Here is a 15,374-nt window from a genome sequence, read left to right on the forward strand (position 1 = left end):
GACTGACTACATTCATTATCAGCCGGCTACCGATAGAATCGATTGAGCTTGCATCCAAACAGCATCTTATTGGACAGGCCAATATAGGAAGGAGTTTTTAGATACCTTGGTTAATTTTAAGTTACCACCTACTCCATGTGCCTACAAATGAAGTGAATGGCTAATGCTTTGAATTTATAACATTATGAAGGCCAAAAATCAATGCTTGAAATTACTTCCAAGTTTGAATTAGGGTTTTCTGTTTTTCTTTTCTTTCTAAAATGTCTAGCAATTGAGTCTTAAAAGTATAGTTTTGTTAGCGATTTGAGATAATAAAGCTTTGAACATTGAACTGGTGTTCTAACAAACTTCTCACAGTTTCCTCTTATCAAATTCATTCTCGATTTCTAGTTAACCTTAACTTAAGTTCAGTAGCCTGAAGTTATTGTTTAGAATAAATATAGGTCCCAAATATCAAGAATCTGAAATTTTATATTAGATGAGATTGCTTAAAAAATGTATTAGCCTTTTGACTTAGGTTTGATCTGCAAATTCAGGTCTGTTTAGGGACCTATATTAGGTTTATGTTTTGATCCTTAGCTTAGATCAATCATGATGCTTTCTGCTTCCCCTGGAAATTTTGTGTGGTATAAAGGGTTACCCTAACAATGCTAGTTCCAACACTCATAACATTTTAGACTCTTTCCCATATGACATGAACTAAGTTGGTTCAAGCATAACATAGGTAGACCTTTTGGGGGGTTGGACTTGCTGAATGGGGCTTGTTTTAACTAGGCTGATGCGGAGCATGCTATTCTTGAAGTCTTAATTCTTTTAATTAGGCCTTATTGTTGCCAGATTTTATCATGAACAGATTCCCTCAGTAGAGGATATTGGGTAGGAACCTCAGAATTGGCATGAAACTTGACTTTTCCTTTTTCATTCTATTTTTTAGTTTGTCTTAATTTTGGTATAATTAAGGTTAGATAACCACTAGGATAAGATAGCATGAGCATTCCTTTTGGAGTTTAATGTTTTGATCTGAGTTAGGTTGGGCATATTTTACTTGCATATAGTGATATAGACCTACAAGAGTTTTTTGAGCCTTTTTGTAGCAGAAAGTTGAGGACGAGCCTTGGCACAAAGGTTAGGTTGCTCTACTATGACCTGGGTGTCAAAAGGTTTGGAACACAGAAACAACCTCTCCGCACGGGGAGGTAAGGCTGCATATATTTGACCCCACAGCGGTAGAAGTCTCGTGTGGTGGGCTGCCCTTTTTTCTGTAGCAGGAAATACTTGGGCTCCGAATTATTGAAATGGATTTGTTTGTGCTTTTGTTGATACAGAGGAACTGTTTGGGGATCTGATTTTGTTATGTTGGCCAGGTTGCTCCCAGATTGTTTTAAACAAACGCTAACAAGTACACTAGATTTTAGGAACTAGGATGGAGCGGGCACATATTGACTCTAATAGGCTTTGTGACTTGGGCGTTGACAGAGGAAGGGTTCACTTAGCAATGACTCTGCACGAAATAGAAAATCTTATGGTGCATGTAATTCAGTTGTACTAGTGGTCATTGATATAACAAGTGCACTTATTTCACAAGGAATATATGAATAGCCGACAACATCAACAAAATTTTTCTAGGGCACAGAACATCCTATCAGCAATAAAATTTTGTATACTTTAACCAGTCCTCTTCAACCTTAAATGACTCCGCACAAAATAAAAAAATCTTGTGGTGCATGTAATTCAGTTGTATTGGTGGTCATTGATATAACAAGTGCACTTTTTTGACAAAGAATAAATGAATGGCTGACATTATTTCGAAAAAAACATCAGCATTACAGTCTACGCATGAATGGTTCTATGCTGAAAGAATTTTGAATGTTGTATTTGAAAACCTCCAGCAGAAATCTCAGTCAAACATGGACAAGTTGTGTTCTCATTTAAACCTCAATCATTTTTTGGTTGAGAGCCATGTATCTCCACCTCTCCTTCTCAACAAAATCTGCATCCAGGAACTTGGCAATAAAAGCCCAAAGTTTGTAAGCATCGTCAAAATTAGTTAGATAACCAAGTGAAGCATTCACAACATTTATCCCAAGATCAATGCTCTCTTTCCTTCTATTGGCTACTGTTGTTTCACTGACCTTTCTTTCCAAGACTGCATCCTTCTCTGCTTCATATTTATCCGAGAACCAGATGTTGTGTATGAACCCACAGCTAAGAGAAATGTTGCTTCTATCAGCTAGCTTCTGGACAAGTGCAGGCTCCACCTTTTCTCCTTTCCAGTCAAACACATTGAATGCTAACGCAGGACCCCTGTCAAATTTTATTCGTGGCCCATAGATCCTAACTAAAGCATGACCATTTTCTGAGTGAGGATGCCGGAGCTTCATCAGTGCGATAACCAACCAATTAGTGATGCATCTCAGTCTGCTACTGATGAGTATCAGGCCTAAAGAGTCTGCATGGTCTAATCCTCTGCATTCAATCTCCATGCTCTTATCTACTTCCCTGTTTGCTTTAGTCCTCTCCACCCGAACAGAGTTACCATCTTCTAATTCTACAATCTCCGGTGATGGTTCTGCATTTTCTTCTTCTTCTTCTTCTTCTTCTTTGCTAACCATTCGCCCGCGTATTTGAGAAGTCTCACCCTGCTCAGATTTCTTGATTTGAATCTGTTCAACGCCCGAAGGGTTTTCAGCCAACCCATTATCTGCAAGAGAAGAACCATTGCAGATGCGGGTAGGTATTGGACCAGAGAATGAACTGGTGGTCTCTGCATCATCCTCTTCCAATTGGAACTTAGAAGATTGGGCCTCCAAGTCAGTACCAGAGCAATCATCTGGCAATTGAGACAGGCTTCTTGCTGGGACGATGCTCACAACCCCAATGCTCTTGGCAATCGCCGACGTCTCCAAGACTGCACCGCTGGACTTCTTGATGAAAAGGCCGGCAAACCCGGACGGGTTTTCGCCAAATACTTTGAAGAAGGAGCAGATGACAAAGTCCGGCTTGATCAAAGAGAGTCCCAGGGTGTCCATGTCCTTGGGGCCTAATGCGCATGCATCAAGCGCCACATGCCAGCCATTCTCCTGAGCCAGGGCCATCCATAGATAAGGATACCTGGCCCCGGTCATCCTGGATTGGAGTGGGAAGACGAACAGGCCTCGCCTTTTCTTCCTTCTCTTGCTCACCTTCTTCCTCAATCTGGCCGAGTAAATCCTCAGGCCTGGCCAGGAAAAGCTGGCAGATATGAGTTTTGCTCCTTTCTTCTGGGCGCTTTCTGCCATTGCACCAACTGCCTCGCTCTCATAGTCATACACAGTGAGCAGCCTCTTGTTGGTGTGAAACGGGTAAGATTCTGCCAAAAGCCTGAAGGCAGTAGTCCTATTGGCAGCACAGACCATAGAGTATTCCTCATCTGATATGTTGAGGACATCCATGATTCTCCTTCTGATTGCAGATTCCAGGGCCATCCCTTGGTTGCCGTACTGCAGATGAGACTTCAGGCTGGCCGACTTGTAAGAGATGTTGAGGAAAGGGGGCTGCAGGAGGGCCGAGGGCGGAGGGTCGGAGGACGAGGACGCCGCGGAGGAGTGCATTTGCGCATGGGAGAAGAGGTTGAACCCGGTGTAATCCAGGCAGACATGATTCATGAGGTGATGGTACTCTCTGTCTCTGATGTGGTCTGCTCTCTGGGTCTCGGTGTACTGCGGATATGCTGCCGAGAAGCTGGAGAAGGCATCAGGCAGGGGAGGGAGGGACTCATGGTTGGTGAAGTGGGTGTTCGGGAACAGAGATGAAGCGGTGGACTTGGCGAAATTGGATCTGGAGATCCTGGTTGTGGTGGTGGTGGTGGTCGTCGTCCGCTGCTTGGGATTGCCAGGCTCCATCAGGCTTTGGAAAGCTGCTGCAAAACAGCCTTGGTCGCAAGCATGTGAGCTCTCCCCGGCGCAAAGGGACAGCATCTCCATCTTCTTCTCCCCTTCTTCTTCGAGTTGCCCTTCGTTTCGTCTCCTTCCAATATCATTCGATGGCCTCCTCAAGTATCTGTTGATGAATAAAAGCATTTCGTTTCATTGGGGGTCGAGAGTGTGGCTGCTTGCAAGGAGCTGTCACAGAGCAGAGCAGATTACTAAATCAGCCACATCTTTCTAAGGTCTGATATCTTCCAAGCAGGCCTTGGATATTCTAAAGGCTGCACGTCTGCCCCTATCTGCCTTCTTGGTCAAAGGGGCAGCCTCTATTTGCCTTCTTGGTCAAAGGCTTCTTGTGAATGCTTTTATTGGCAGCCTTATGATCTTCCGAATCCAAGGTTCTTACAACTCGATGATTTTTTTTTTTTTAATCTTTTTCTTAGCACCACAGGAACCATCTTAATCTGAGGAGAAATTTGGAGCTTCTGACAAAAGTCGTTGACTGGTTTTGTCAGCAAGACCAGCAAAATTATTTCAGGTGGGAGGTAACTGGAGTTGGGAGATTGGCGCTGCTCGATAAAAATCTAGCGTGGCTACAACAAAAAGAGGACGAAGAGGTCGTTGTGATGGCCGGCAAATGCAGGCCCACAAGGAGGCGGCTTCAGGCTTCCTCCCAGCTTTTGATGTTGGACGGATTAAATTCCATTTCCTTATTTAATGATAGCTATATTACCATTTCGCCTCACAATCTCGTCTCGTGATCCTTGGTCTTGGTTTTGCCGCTACGCAACCGGTGCTGCTCATAGACTTGGACTGAGCAGCCTTCCTTGCGGAATGGTCTTTGCCGGTGGGAACGAGTGACACTTATTTTAGCAGAGAATGACAATATTTCAATTCCCAAAAATTCAAGTCCAATTTTTTTTAATATTCAAATTTTATTCCGATTTCAATTATGAACTGAATGTTTTGAGAAATTCAGCCATTTCTATTTTCATTCCAATATATTTCCATTTGGACTGCAAACCAAATGCATTGAAATTGGAATGAAAGGTTTTATTCAATTTATGCTGGTCTCTATTGTAAAAGGTCTTACAGGCACTAAGCCAACCTTCCCTCTTGGATGGATTACTTTGTCGGCTTATGCCCATGGGCAGGATTAGGTCTGCCTATGCTCAGTAATCATTATCTCTGATCCTGGTTTTGGTTGGACCTGTTCTTAGGATCCACTGTTTCCCTTGGGGAGGGAAATGGGGTAGATTTTGATAGAAATGAACAGGTGAAGAAGCAGTCAAAACTTTTGGTTCAGTGATATTGGTGCTTACCTTGCTTCTGTTTTTGCAATTGGGACCTCTGTTTCTGATGATCTCGTGCTTTCCTTTGGTGGGTCCCTTCAAGGGAAGTTGTAAAGGTGGTCCATTCACTCTTCTCACTCAGCAACCAGCCATTTTGTTCACTGATGGTTGGGTGACCAAGTGGGTCCCTCTTTGCCATGACCAATCAGTAACACAATAGTAGAGGTCTGTTTGCTGTTCTAGGTGAGACAGCTGAGCTGCCACTGGGTCAATGGTTTGACCTGGCATGGTTTGAGTGGAGTCCCGGGCCCACTGGATCCAAAGCCAAATGGATGGGTGCTCGAAAAGGCTATCCCACCATGTGAATTAGAGAGGGAGAGGTGTGAGGGTTCGATCGCGATTGCGTGTCCCGCTTGGCTTCAAGGCAGGTATTTCATCCTTTAGCCAAAAATTTAAGCAAGCCAAGTCCTACTTTTCTTCCTCCTCCCTTGTTTTCTTTCGTGCTGCTTCAAGTAGAAACAAAGACCTTGCACTTCCACCAGCTCCATGTTATGAAGGAACTTTGAGATTATAAAAAATATCATCAATACTTCCATGTGATAATCATCAATATTTTGACTGCATGACTTAACTTTCATTGTAAGATAAAATTTTCCAGTTTTTTTCATCAGACCTAGTCCACATTCCATCGTGTATTATGTTCAATTGTCACTCTCATCTGATGTATGGACAACATGATGTCTTCCTTGATATTTGGTTCAGCGTCCTATTCTTCTAGAATAATGACATAACAACCAACAAAGTTGATGAGTCCTGTTGCTAAGAATTTTAGCCCATAACCAACCCTAATCATTGAGTGGAGGACCACACGCAATGATAAGGGCCCAACTGTAAACCGTGTTTTCGTTGGAATTGGAATTGGCAACATGAGATTTTGAAGGTATTTTGTGATAACATTGCTCAAGTTTGTAAATGGGAAGAAAAATGTTATGTGAGGCTGGTTAGTCTTACAAGATGTTCTTTCATGCCAATGTGGTATTTGCATGGCTACATGACATGATGAACTGGTGGTTTTTGTTTGAAGGCTGGTGGTTGAGAAGAGCAAGAGAATCAATATGAAAAAAGACAGCAGATTTTTTCTAGCTACTTTCTAGATCAAAATTGCTGGAGACTAGTAGTGAATGCTTCTTTTCAAACGTTTACTCTGTTGAAAAGCAACTAGCCGAACTTTCTTGTGGCATTGCCGGAAAATTGATGCTTATTGATTTAGAAATCCTGAATGCATTGGTGAGAAATGTAAAGGTTTTGATCCAATGGAGAAATTGAAGGGCTTTGAGATGGTGTGGAACGTGTGATTCCAAGATTTTTTTTTTGTGTGTGATTTTAGAAATTAGTTTTTGATTAGCTAATCTTGTATATAATGTGCTTCCAGAAACTCTTCTGTCATCCTCTCAATGGAACAAGAAATGGTCTATTCAACATTATCACTCAATGTGCACTATCGCCTCCGTAAACTCGTTGTAGGAATTCTTATGTAGTTTTTGTTGGTTTATTAATTTAATAATTCAATTTTTGTTATTTTAGAATAGTCCCATATTGGATATAAAACCAAATAAATTTCTACTTAAGTATAAATCCTTATCCTAGATAGCCAAATGACTCGGTCTATTTAGTGGGGTACTGAGTGAGTGAATTCAAATTCGACGTTTGGGCATTTGAAAAGAGTGGATTGAGAAAAATTTTCATCAATTTATTTTGTTGATTTTCACTGCATCTAGGTTAAACTGACTCCGGTTTTACTTTTATTCTCCTTCATTAAAGTACACTTCAGCTTGTTTTATCTTGGGAGTAGACTATTATCAATTTTTTGCACCTAAGCAAGACGAATTCGACTCTAAAGGAAGCATCTTCCAAGATGTGAACTGACTCAAGTTCGACTTTTATTCTCCTTCATTAAAGTACACTTCAAAGAGAATAGGTAGCAGTTCGTTTTATCTTGGGAGTAAACTACCATCCAACTATTTGCACCAACTTTTATTCTCCTTCATTAAAGTACACTTCAGCTCGTTTTATCTTGGGAGTAGACTATTATCAATTTTTTGCACCTAAGCAAGACGAATTCGACTCTAAAGGAAGCATCTTCCAAGATGTGAACTGACTCAAGTTCGACTTTTATTCTCCTTCATTAAAGTACACTTCAAAGAGAATAGGTAGCAGTTCGTTTTATCTTGGGAGTAAACTACCATCCAACTATTTGCACCAAAGCAGAATGAATTCTACGGAGCATCTTCCCATACATGCCTCTCAGGAAGAAATGGAGGGGGGGGGGGGGAGTGACTTGGGATGTGTGCCTAGGTGCGTGTCAACCTTCGTGCAGTGGGTGAGAACTTCTCCCAAACACCTGATGTGAGTGAGGGGGGGGGGGGGGGGGTCCACATCGCTTGGCTAGGTGCATCAATCTTCGTGCTACCGTTGGAGCATTTTACCGAATACTTGGTCACTGTGGAGGATGGACATGCGGGGTCCAGCTAAACCGGGGAAGACGGAGGCGGTGGGCTTGGGCACGGCCTCATCTGAAGGTGGCTGAGAAGGGTCGGACGTGGGCGGATGTGGCGGAGTTGGAAGCCCTGAAACGGCGGTTTACGGATGTGGTGGAGATTTCGTCGGAGAAGATGGAGATGGCTAGGGCGGTGTGGCGAGATACCGTGGTAATCATACGCAGCTTGGGCCGCCGAGTGCCAGTGGAATGGATTAACCGGGAGCTACGAGTGGCCGGAAAACTCAACTATGATATCGAGGAATTCATGATGGCGAACGAGACTTTTGCCTTTCCATTTCGGAGTGAGAGGGATCGGGACGCTGCTATGGAGGCCAGACCTTGGCTGGTGGCCGGTCAGCTCCTGGCCATGGAGCGCTGGCGGCCAAACTTCGTTTCGGAGACCAATCAGCTGTGCCGGGCTGTTGTTTGGCTTAGGTTGCCAAGTCTGCCAATGGAGTATTGGACGGAGGAGATCATTTGGGACATAGTGGCAAAGGCTGGCCGACCCTTGGCGCTGGACAAAGTCACCGACCAAGGCCGGAAACTAGGATTCGCCCGTGTCAAAGTTGAGTTGGATGCGTGCGTGCCAATCCGGCCTGGGACCTTCATCCAGGTTGGTTCTGACCTATACTGGCAAGCATTCCGCTATGAAAACCTTCCTATTTTCTGCTACAAGTGCACCCGACTGGGGCACGAAGAGGGGGCTTGCCCCTTTCCTCCCATGATTCTGGCGACGTTCGAAGAACCGGGAGATCATCATGCCTAGCAGACTGGGACGGAGGAGTCTCCCTAGGAATCGACACCTGAGTTGAAAGAGGGGGACGGTTTGTGAGCCGACTTCCCTTCGGTCCGTGGTTGACAACTACCAAGATACGGTAGCCGAAGTCGAAAAGCCAGTGAAGAAGCCTACCGCGCCGAAGGCCGACCAAACACAGGTGTAAAAGCCCTCTGAGTCGGGGCCGAGGTCCCCCCATGCTGTACCGAATCTCCTCGAGTCGCTCACAGATACTGACGGGTGGCAAAAGCCAACCAAGTTGGCTAGAAGGAGGTCGCCGGAGAAGGAAGCGATGAGCGGATCGATGATGAAGGACACCGAGGTGACCCAACTCGGTGTGGGGTCCGGGTTGGACTCGGAGTTCGCCGGAAGGATGGGCCGACCATACTGTTGGCCAGCTGGGCCGAGATGAGCTAAGGCGGGCTGGATCTGGGCCCAAGCTCGAGCCTGCCGCTCCATGACGGGCCGGACCAGGTAGGATCGGTCCAGGCTACTGACACCGGGCTGGTCCGTGGACAGGGCCCAAGCCCGATGAAGCGGGCTAGGAGCCCGGCCAAGTCGACCAGAGCTCGGGGGTGGGAAGGACCGAGCCGACTTAGCTACCGAGATCGGCATCATCGTCCTCCTTCGAAGATCCGCACCTATGCCGGCGGGAGGAAGGGAGGAGGCACTTCCGGAGCACCTCCCTGCCACCGATGAGAGCCCCCAGCCGATCGGTGATGGGCGGTGCCACAGCCGTCGACGGAGCCACTAGGACCTCACGGATTGAGGGTGGAACACCCACGTCGAGCGGGCTGGTGGTGGCAGGCGCGGCCCCACCGTCGCAGGCGGCTGTGGTTAGATGTGGCGGGAAGTCTCCGGCCAAGGGGAAGGGAACGAAAGGTGTGATGATGGATCTGCACCAACAGAGGGAGGTGGCCTCGGGAAGGGTCTTGCAGAAAGGGGTGGCTTCCTCGTCATGTCAGAGAAGGATGGGGAGGCTTTAAATGGGGGATGTGGAGGACTCAAGTGTACCCAGTTCACTAGCAGTGCGGGTAAAGCATTCGCCTGTGGCTTCAGCGGCGGTGGTGATGAGAGGCATTCCAAGGGGCTCGGGACTGGGAGCCAACTCACCTATACAGGACCATAGAAAGGTGGTTGATCTGTTGTGAGATGCAATTCAGGGAGGTGTGTTGGAGTCAGGAAAAGATGGTAAGCCTAATGCACCAGGAGTGATCAGCCCACGGAGTGAGAGCCAAACTTCATCCCATAGTGTTAAATGAAGATTCTAGCATGACTATGGCCTTGACACATTTCAGATGGTTGATTGGCGACGGACGGAGCATTGACATGATGAAGGATCCATGGGTGGATGCACTCCCGTTGAGTTTGTGGCCAATGATGATCAGTGGTGAGGGGGTTGCGGGGCTCCGCGTGTGTGACCTCCTCAGGCCAGGGGAGGCAGAGTGGGACGACGACAAACTGGATCAGTTATTCGTGAAGCACTTAGCAGAGCGTGTACGGGATTTTCCCGTTCTGGGATCAGCAGGTCCAGATGTTAGGGTATGGAGCACCACCTGTAGGGCCAGAGTTAGGGTTGATGATGTTTCTCGGGTTCTTTAGCAGGAGTCAAAGCTGGGTAAGGACTGTGGCTGCGTATGGTGGTTTGGGCTACACCAGAGGGTTATACTATTCCTTTAGAAGGTGGTCTGGAACCATCTGTCGAGGAGCTCGATGCTGAGCCGACATGGTGTTAGCATTCCTCCCTTGTGCCTATACTGTAAGGTGGATGAGTCAGTGGATCATGCACTATTCTAGTGTGTTTGGGTGAGGTGGACATGGAGGCCGTCCGGGATCTCGGAGAGTGCTTGGAACCGGAGGGATTGCTTCTTGGAGGAGGTTCGACGTTGGTCTAGCTCCCTTCAGATTTGCATTGTGGCTATTAGGGCATCTTGCATAGCTTATCAGGTATGAATGGCTAGGAACGATCGGGTTTTTGGTGAGCTTAGTCCATTCCCACGGTTCGTGATGGAGCGGGCTCGAGCATAGGCAACAAAGTTTCTTCATGCAGGGGTCAGATCACAGACCTTTGACAACTCGAGACACCTAGGGCCCCCATACTGCTTCGGTAGCTACTCATACGGTGTTTTTTACCTAGGATCCCCCACCCTCGAGTTTTCTTCAGGTCAATTTTGATGGCTCAATCCTAGATGGAGGCAGGTGGGGAGGGGTCGGGTTTGTTATCAGGGGTCCGAGCTCCAGCACGGTGGAGCAGGAGTTGTCAGATCTTCGACACCTTGGTTCCAGAGGTAGAGCTATGAGCGGCTTGGATGGGACTGTGGTATGTGCGGCGTGTATTTCAAGCGAACTCCATCATCTTGGAGGGCGATTCGGCCACGGTGATCAGCTGGGTCCGGAAGGGCCCTCACAGCGATGGAGGAGTTCATCCTTTATTCTATGATATATGGTTGATGGTGAGGGAGGAAATTACTTTTTAAGCTATGCACGTATATCGTGAGGCTAACGGGGCAGCGGACTGGATGGCGGCGTATGTCGCGAGCCACTCAGGAGGCACCCTATAGGTTAGAGAGGATGACTTGCCTGGTGTATTCTGGGACCTTTTGTTTGCAGATTTTACTGAGTGTATTCGTATCCGTGTTGTATGAAATGCCAAATTTAGCAAAAAAAAAAAAAAAAGACATGCCTCAAACTGGGTAATTTCAATAATTTATCTTATTTGAATTGCTGTATAACAGAAGGGGAGGCGTTGGCTTTGTCATCAGAGGCCTAGATTTCAAGGTGGTTGTGGCTGGTAGTTGCTAGATCTGCGACACTTCAGTCTTGGAGGCTGAGTTAAGGGCGGCATGGGCCAAACTCGACGCATGTTGCGGGCTAGAGCAGTACTGCTTGAGGGTGATTCGGCTATGGTTATCAGATGGATCCAAGGAAGTGTCGGCGGCATGGGTGGGTGCCACCCCTTGCTTCGAGACATCTGGGCCATGGTTAGTAGCAATGTAGCTTTCCAGGCCAAGCACGTCTACAAAGAAGCTAACGAGGCTGCGGACTAGACGGCCTCGTACGTGGCTAAACACTCTGAAGGTGCCCTATGGGTCGGAAAAAGAAAGCTGCCTAGAGTGCTCTGAAATTTGTTATTTTTTGACTTTTTTTGGATGTGTTCGTACTTGAACTGTATGAATCGCCCATTTTAGCAAAAAAAATAAGAAAAAAAGGAACCATCGCCTCTACCATTAGGGATTCAACCACAACAACTATTACCACTATGCAAGTAGACTTTGAAAAAATTTTATTTGTCATGGTAGAATTTTATTTGCTCTTTTTAGGATGTATAAGAACAAAATATGGCAAAGAAGATAAAGGTCTAGAAAAATACATTATAGAGAGGTTTTTGGAGTATAAGGCGATTGATGAAAAGTTGATTTTATAAGTCTCGAGGGTGTCACATGTGTTCAGTTTGACAAAGTTGCCAAGCAGGGGCATAAAGGTGCATGCTTGGCTATAGAGTTGGACTGCTGCTTATTTATATACATGCCAAATGAAGGACTCAAGTGGGCTGGCTTTGGTGTGTGGCATGCCAGGGCACCACACGGGTGTTTAGGTCAGAAAGACGCTCATCTTGCGTCAGTCGAGCGGAAATTCGCAACTTTTGCTATAAATTAGCCCACCTCTTAGGTAAAGTTGATTGATGTTGTTACTAGGTTCTTTGATGGGTGATGCCTGCAACTTGCATAAGAGAGATGCCAATAGGCGATGGAGAGGGGATGGTGAAGCCACTTATAAAGGGTTGACTTTCATGTTCTGGCAAAACCAGGGGCTGGGTCTTTGATGCCCAAAGAGGTGAGATGGTTGGCCACGCCGCTTAGCATGGGAATTTGGGTGATGATCTCGCCGCGATTCTTCAGGAATGCTTTATGTGCCGTGCTTGTGGCATCCATGGACACCACACCATGAGCAACTAGCCTTGGCTTTCCTGCATGGTTGAGAGGGTAACTGAAGTTACGTCCACAAATTATGATGACAAACTACAAGTATTGATGACTATAGTGCTAGTTGATTTGGCTGGCCTCCATCCAACTCAATTTACTCCCTATCCATGCATCCTCGTATCCCACCCTCATAGGTAACTTATTGACGACTATAGTGCTAGTTGTTTATAAGAATGAACGCCTATTTTTGTATTAAAATATGGATATTGATTTGTTGAAACATAAAACCTTAATTTAAGTTCAAAATTCTACATGTTTGCTAGATTGCACTTAATAATAACACTAGGAAAAAGTGGCAGTCACAAAATATTCAAAACATATATCCAAGAAAAGCTTGTTGGAAAGTCTTGGCCTTTTGGTTTCACAAGGGTTTTATATTGTTATAATTGTGTTAAGTAGGCATGTTTTTTTTGGTTGGCAGTGCAATAAACGGCGACAAGTGTTGGATGAGTTTAAAAAGATGAGCTCGTGATAGAAGCCGCCCAAGTTGCTCGGATGGATGGAACAAAAATAAAGAGTTTGGGTCACACTTGGGATGCTAGTGGGGAAATTGGTGCTTGACTTGGTATTTTAGTTGGAAAAAAAGGGGCTTCACCAGCCGTGAACCGTTTGGGTGATCTCGAGTCTATAAATATTAGTAACTGCCTATGTACTTAAATTGGCGAGGAGTTGATAAAATAATTTTAGTTTGTTATATGTCTACATCTCTTTGCCCCTCCTGTTCTCCTACCATCTTTTTCAACATGGATAATTAAACCTGTTAGGTTTTAGAAAGCTACAATTTATAGAATATAACAATTTAGTGGACAATTAAAAGGCCTATTTTAGTCAAATCTGTTTCTTTTGAGCAAATCTGCTAGTGATTTTGTCATGCGATTTTGGCAGTTATTAATGCAATACTTTCTTGCACTAGTAATTGCTTTGAGTTTTAAAGGTCGTATATCATTGTTTGATAAATTTATTAATCATTATAACATTTGCGAAGAAAATTTCTTATTAAATAGTCAAACATTGTGACCCTTTCGTAGAAGCAAGTTATTAATCTTGCCAATTTGATACTTGGATAGATTTAATAGCAATGACAAAGATGCATCACTTAGTTATCTAAAGGTGAAATCAGCAATGAGTATCCTTTCTTTTTTTTTTTCTTTTATAATCTTGAGCGTTTCGATTAGAAGGGTTGCAAATGCATCAATTGAGGATGATTTAGGTGAGTCTAGGCAATCAATAATAAAAAAATTAGATAGCAAAACCAATTGGCTTGTCTCACTTTGCAACTTTTTTTGTGGTAGGATTACTTCACAACTTTCAACTTGTTGTTGCAATTGCAAGATAACTTTAAAGCAATAGAAGGTCATCTATGACATTGAATATCATGGGCAAACTAAAACTACTTTTATTATGATTAGTAATGTATGATGCATATGATGAGAAGTAGACATGGACATGATCACGTAGTAGGAAAAATTGATGATTGCAATCCCCACATCTAAATGCATTTTCATTTTGGTGCATTCTTGGTTAAGAAAAATTGCGGTTATCTTTATTTAAAAACAGCGTAAGTAGTTTCTTTCAAAGACATTCGCTCTCATTAGTTAGGTTGACCTCTTTTATTTCTTTCGAAGCCCTCATCTACAAATAAAAAATTGTTGATAATAAGTTTTTCCCTTACGTATTAGAGCATCATTCTATCAGAAGGAATTTGATTACTTTCTTGTTATATCTTTTAACACTTTGCATATTTGCTAGTTTAGATACATAATATTCATGTGTTCAGTGCATCTTACATGAATGATTTGTCCGAAATTCATTCATTATGATTTTTAGCTGAAGCATGTAATCCAAGTACTTATCATCGTAATCATTAGATCTTTCCATTTGAGAAATTTCTTTCCTTAGTTTCAGGATCCATAAAGGTTTAAATCATCTCAACACAAGCATATTTTGAATAAATTTGTGTTTTATAAAAATTTCTAAAAATTCAGTGATTTACTATTGTTACTAATTTTGGTAGGCCTTCATTTATTTAAGATAGCCATGGATTAGTTTGAAAGCGAACTTGAAGCCTCATCAATCAAATCTTCGTGAAGTTGTCTTTGTATTTCTTTATGTTTAATATGCGATCTATTTTAACATTGCTCCAAATACTGAGCGACTTGACTAATTAACATTTTTACAAGTAAAAGTTTTTATACCTTCTGTAACAACTTGGAGCCTCACCAAAAATGGCTAGGCAAAAGGTGTTATTTAGATTCCTTCACTTTACATTAGTATCCAAAATTTCTCTAGCATAAAATCAATATGAAAGTGAAACATACCCTCGTACGAATCCTCACATGCTCCTTCTCTTTAAACCCGAGTATCCTTGCCAAGTGAAGGGCTCAATTTCAATCATAAACGCCATGATCGGTCTGTGGTTTGCTCTAAATAACGTATGCTGCAGTATTTCTTAGTCTACATGGGTCATAAACTGGGTCCACTTTGATATCATTTATATCAACCCAAGATCTCATCCAAAAAAACTAGTTGAAAAGTGTACAAGTACAATAGAACTCTCCAATGCATAACTGATGCGATACTAAATATACACCCACATGGCTTAAATAGGGGAGTATATGTAGACCTGACCACGGTTCTGGAACCGCCGGTTCCGGTTCCACAAAAATCTAGAACCTTAATCGGAACCGAAAATAGTCGGTTCGGTTCCGGTTCTAGAACCGCTGGTTCCGGTTCCAGTTCTAGACGGTTCCGGTTCCGGTTCTAAATGGTTCCGATTCCGATTTTTCAACATAAATTATAAAATTTTGAAAAAACAGTAGATTGTGTAATTAATTTGAAAAAATTTTTAAATACAAATAGATTGTGTAATTAATACAAAAT

General features: G+C 43.8%; 2 protein-coding genes across 2 annotated transcripts; one reads left to right on the forward strand and one right to left on the reverse strand.

The window, feature by feature from the left end:
* Positions 1–1,841: 1,841 nt before the first annotated feature.
* LOC103723347 (uncharacterized) lies at positions 1,842–4,549 on the reverse strand. The gene has a single exon (XM_088712636.2). The coding sequence runs from the start codon at positions 4,056–4,058 to the stop codon at positions 1,929–1,931; it is 2,130 nt and encodes a 709-aa protein (XP_088568762.2). The 5' UTR covers positions 4,059–4,549; the 3' UTR covers positions 1,842–1,928.
* Positions 4,550–7,869: 3,320 nt separating this feature from the next.
* Positions 7,870–8,502, forward strand: LOC120105577 (uncharacterized). The gene has a single exon (XM_039118164.2). It carries the CDS (start codon positions 7,870–7,872, stop codon positions 8,500–8,502), a length of 633 nt encoding a protein of 210 aa, XP_038974092.2.
* The last annotated feature ends 6,872 nt before the right edge of the window (positions 8,503–15,374 follow it).

Source organism: Phoenix dactylifera, chromosome 16 (assembly GCF_051530095.1).
Source record: "Phoenix dactylifera cultivar Ajwa chromosome 16, Ajwa_hap1_PhDact_Kaust_v1.1, whole genome shotgun sequence".
In the NCBI taxonomy this organism is placed as follows: Eukaryota; Viridiplantae; Streptophyta; class Magnoliopsida; order Arecales; family Arecaceae; genus Phoenix; species Phoenix dactylifera.